Source organism: Colobus angolensis, unplaced genomic scaffold (genome assembly GCF_000951035.1).
Source record: "Colobus angolensis palliatus isolate OR3802 unplaced genomic scaffold, Cang.pa_1.0 Scaffold667, whole genome shotgun sequence".
Classification (NCBI taxonomy): Eukaryota; Metazoa; Chordata; class Mammalia; order Primates; family Cercopithecidae; genus Colobus; species Colobus angolensis.
In genome coordinates this window covers 30003-35143 of record NW_012120343.1, presented here as the reverse complement: position 1 = coordinate 35143, position 5141 = coordinate 30003, and the positions used below count along the sequence as shown (strand labels likewise).

General features: G+C 46.3%; 1 protein-coding gene across 1 annotated transcript in view; it reads left to right on the top strand.

Moving 5' to 3' along the window:
- MMD2 (monocyte to macrophage differentiation-associated 2) overlaps positions 1–5141 on the top strand; it is a 61559-nt gene that overhangs the window by 48766 nt on the left and 7652 nt on the right. Inside the window, exon 4 of the mRNA XM_011925952.1 lies at positions 2453–2527. Coding sequence (XP_011781342.1) covers positions 2453–2527 — 75 coding nt within the window. The remainder of the gene's footprint in view (positions 1–2452; positions 2528–5141) is intronic.

Here is a 5141-nt window from a genome sequence, read left to right as displayed (position 1 = left end):
GGGAGGCGGAGCTTGCAGTGAGCTGAGATCCGGCCACTGCACTCCAGCCTGGGGGACAGAAAAAAAAAAAAAGAAAGAAAGAAAAGAAAAAGAAAAAGAAACGAAACCTTATTTGCTCAAGGTTGCATAGCAGCCACATTCAACCCAAACTGACTCTAGGAATCCAGGCCCCCCATAAAGCTGTATGCTGCTCCCTTTAATTTCTAGGAAGACATGCAGTTGAGCCGTGCATACAATCATTAGTCAAATTTGTTCAGGGCTGCACTTTGCTAGACAGAACCACAGTTTGTACGGGTCAGTGACTGCTTTGTAACGAAGTATGCCAGAGCATTGTGGCTTAAAATAACAAGAAACACTTATTCTGTCTCAAAGTCTCAAGGGGTTAGGAATTTGAGAGCTTTAGCTGTGTGGCTCCAGTCCATGGTGTTTGCTGTAGTCAGAGGTTGACTGGGGCTGCTCTCATCTGACGGCTTGACTGGGGCTGGAGAGTCTAAGCGCCTACGCTTGGCTGGTGAGCTAGTGCTGGGTTGTAGTGTGAAGACACAGCCACATGGGAGCTTGTTTTTCCCAAATTTAGCAACTTAACAGAACCAGGCAGAAGCTGTAATGTCTTTTATGATCTGGCCTTAGGAAGCATGCACCATCATTTCTGCAATGTCTAGTGGTTCCCTGAGTTTACCTTATTTGTTTTGGGAGGGGAGGGCCCCAGTGTGTGAATACCAGGGGTGTGACTCATTGGGCACCACTGTGGAGGCTGGCACATGACAGTCCCATGTATTGAGGGTTATCGCTCACTATACAAGGTGAGGTCATCATAAAAATGGCTGTTTATTTATTTTTATTATTTATTTATTTATTTTGAGACAGAGTTTCACTCTTGTTGACCAAGCTGGAGTGCAATGGCATGATCTTGACTCACTACAACCTCCGCCTCCCAGGCTCAAGCAATCCTCCTGCCTCAGCTTCCCTAGTCGCTGGGATTACAGGCGCTCACCACCACGCCCAGCTAATATTTTGCATTTTTAGTAGAAACGGGGTTTCGCCACGTTAGCCAGGCTGGTCTCAAACTCCTCACCTCAGGTGATCCCCCACCTTGGCCTCCCTAAGTGCTGAGATCACAGGCATGAGCCACCGCACCCGGCCAAAACAGCTGATACTTATTGAGCACTTACTATATACTGTGCTGAGTATTAGCTAATTTAATCCTCCCCCACAGCCCCGTGTCAGGTTGCTGGCATCCTGCGTATTTGACAGAGAAGGAAGCTGAGATCTAGAGCAAATAGGTAACTTACTCAAGGTTATGTACTCCTGAAGAGTAGAACTGGAATTCAAACCCAGGCCTTCTGGCTCCAGGGCTTGGATCCGAACCACTAAGTTCTTCTAGCATTAGGATGTCAGCTCCCAGACAGTCTTGAGGGGCACGGAATTTAGTAGTTTTTGCACCTTTTTTTTTTTTTTTTTTGAGACAGGATCTAGTTCTGTTGCCCAGACAGGAGTGCAGTGGCACAAACATGGCTCAGTGTAGTCTCAACCTCCCAGGGTCAAGAGATCCTCCTGCCTCAGCCTCTGGAGTAACTAGGCGTACAGGCACGCACTCTTATGCCTGGCTGATCTTTCTAATTTTTAGTAGAGATGAGTTCTCACTATGTTGCCCAGGCTGGTTTCCAACTTCTGAGTTCAAGCAATTCTCTTGCCTCAGCCTCCGAAAACTCTGGAATTACAGGTGTGAGCCACTCCATCTGGCCATTTTTTCACTTTCTCCACAGAATTCTTTCCCCATTATAAATCTTTGGAAAAACCCAGGATATAAAACAGAAATGCACAGTGGCTCTGATTAAGGTAGGGGAGGATGGCCGGGCACGGTGGCTCACGCTTGTAATCCCAGAACTTTAGGAGGCTGAGGCAGGTGGATCACTTGAGGTCAGGAGTTTGAGACCAGCCTGGCCAACATGGCGAAACCCCATCTCTACTAAAAATACAAAAACCAGCTGGGAATGGTGGCAGGTGCCTATAATCCCAGCTATTTGGAAGGCTGAGGCAAGAAAAAGAAAATGGCTTGAATCCGGGAAGCAGAGGTTCCAGTGAGCCGAGACTGTGCCACTGCACTCCAGCCTGGAAGACAGAGTGAGACCTTGTCTCAAAAAAAAAAAAAAAAAAAATGTGGGAAGGAGGATGTCCGATCCTTACTTGCAGGCGCGCACGGCCCTCAGTGGAACCCCCGAGGCAAGGTGTCTCCATGAAGTCCCTAGGGTGATAAGGAGCCTGGTTTGAAGACCACTGCCCTGGTCACTTACAGATCGGGATTCTGAGGCCCAAGGGGTCCTGGCTGGATAGAGGAACCCAGCCCCGCTAACCTGTAGGCAGGCACGATCAGCCTAGGGCACGGCTCTGGGGGCACTGGCGCTTCCCTGCTGTGCAGGGGCTGTGACCGCCGGCTTCTCTGCTGCCCTAGGATGGTGGAACACTGTCTCCACATGTTCGACCGGATGGTCATCTATTTCTTCATAGCGGCTTCCTACGCACCCTGGTGAGTACTGTCCCACCGCTCAGCAAACGCTTGGCAGCCTTTCTTTTCATTGTTTGAATTTATTTTTCTATTTGGCTGGGTAATATGTTGACTTGGCACAGAGGAGTTAGGTGAAAAGCTTTCCGCTACACTTTTCTCCTTCCTGACAGCAGCTGCTTATACCCACTTTCTTGTGTGTCCTTCTTGAGTTATTTTATGCAGACAAAGCAAATATATACATCTTTTTTTTTCTTCTGAGAATTCTGAGACAGAATCTCACTCTGTCGCCCAGGCTAGAGTGCAGTAGCGAGATCTTGGTTCACTGCAACCTCTGCCTCCCCGGTACAAGCGATTCTCCTGCCTCAGCCTCCTGAGTAGCTGGGATTACAGGCGTGTGCCAGCACGCCCAGCTAATTTTTGTATTTTTGGTAGAGACGGGGTTTCACCATGTTGGCCAGGCTGGTCTTGAACTCCTAACCTCCAGTGATCTGCCCACCTCTGCCTGCCAGAGTATTTGGATTATAGGTGTGAACCACCACGCCCATCCAGAAAAGCAAATATTAATATGTACATATGTATGCATGTGTCTATATGTATACACATATATATAAATATGTGTAATAGACAGACATGCATACATATGCATATATATACATATATACTTATATTTATATTTACTTACTATTTAATTTATTTAATATAGCTTTTAAATTAAAATTTTTTTTTTTAGAGACAGGGTCTTGCTGTATTGCCTATCCTGGAGAGCAGTGTTGTGATCATAGTTCACTGCAGCCTCCAGCTCCTGGGCTCAAGTGATCCTCCCGCCTCAGCCTCCCAAGTAGCTGGGACTGCAGGTGCAAGCCACCATGCTTGTCTAATGTTTTTATTTTTGTAGAGATGGGTCTCACTATGTAGCCCAGACCAGTCCTGAACTCCTGGCCTCAGGCCATCCTCTCGCCTCAGCCTCCCAAAGTGTTGGGAGTACAGGCATGAGCCACTGCAGCGGCCACATTTTATAAGTATATATTTATTTTGTTTCTATTTTTTGTTTTGTTTATGTTTTTTGAGATGGAGTCTTGTTCTCTTGCCCAGAATTTTCACCATAAAATTCACTTAGATTCTGAAGTTAAGATAAATTATGTAAAGCACAAGGAAACTGGATTTTCAGCCGGGCGCAGTGGTGTGATCTCGACTCAATGTCTCACCTCCCAGTTTCAAATGATTCTCCTGCCTCAGCCCCCTGAGTAGCTGGGACTACAGGCATGCGCCACCATACCCAGCTAATTTTTGTATTTTTAGTAGAGACAGGGTTTCACCATGTTGGCCAGGGTGGTCTCAAACTCCTGACCTCAGGTGATCCGCCTGCCTTGGCTTCCCAAAGTGCTGGGATCACAGGTGTGAGCCCCTGTGCCCAGCCTGAGCCTCTCTTCTTTACCTTTATCCCTGGCTGTGATTGACTGGGCACTGCCCTGTGCCAGGCCCTGTGCTGAGGGTATTGTCACAAACAGAACCCCCAGCTCCTTCTCTTTATGGGGGAAAAAGAAACAAACCAAAAATCAAATAAATACTGAAGGTTTTACATAATCAGGGAGAATACAGACATTTTCAAAAAGCCAAAATTAGAGCAATCAGAGAGAAGCTGATGGAAATGAAAGAAAGAGACAAATTCTTCAGGCATTGAGACTGAAAAAATAAATTATTTGCAAAGTGAAAAAAACAACCTGGCTTCTGAATGTGGCCACAGCACCATTTAATGCTGACACACAGTGGAGACACTTCTAATAATTTCCCAAAGATAGACTTCAGAATAAACTATCAAATGGGGTTGTCATGCAGACATAAAAACAATAGGCACCATTGTCACACATGAAAGAAGTCCAAGAATCCCGTATCCATGAATAGTGTTTGAAGGAAACTAGTTTGTGACGGCGTGTGCCTGTGTTCCCAGCTACTCAGGAGACTGAGACAGGAGGATCTCTTGAGCCCAGGAAATCGAGGCTGCAATGAGCTATGATTGTGCCACCACACTCCAGCCTGTGAGAGAGAGCCCTGTCTCTAAAAAAAACAAACAAGAACCCAAAACATGTAATTTTAAAAATCCAACTTTTTTTTTTTTTTTTCCCGAGATGAAGTTTCACTCTCGTCACCCAGGCTGGAACTCAATGGCGTGATCTTGGCTCACTGCAACCTCTGCCTCGTGGATTCAAGCAGTTCTCCTGCCTCAGCCTCCCAAGTAGCTGGAATTACAGGCTTCTGCCACCACAACCAACAAATTTTTGTATTTTCAGTGGAGATGGGGTTTCACCATTTTGGCCAGGCTGGTCTTGAACTCCTGACCACAGGTGGTCCACCTGCCTTGGCCTCCCAAAGTGCTGGGATTACAGGCGTGAGACGCTGTGCCCGGCTGAAAATCCAATTTTCTTGTGCTTTACATAATTTATCTTAACTTCAGAATTCAAGTGAATTTTACAGTGAAAAAACATTTGTTTGAATTTCAACAAAATTTTTAAGTGTCCATTTTCTTCTTTTAAAGTCAAGTTAAAAAAATAAATAGGCCTGGCGCGGTGGCTCAAGCCTGTAATCCCAGCACTTTGGGAGGCCGAGACGGGCGGATCACGAGGTCAGGAGATCGAGA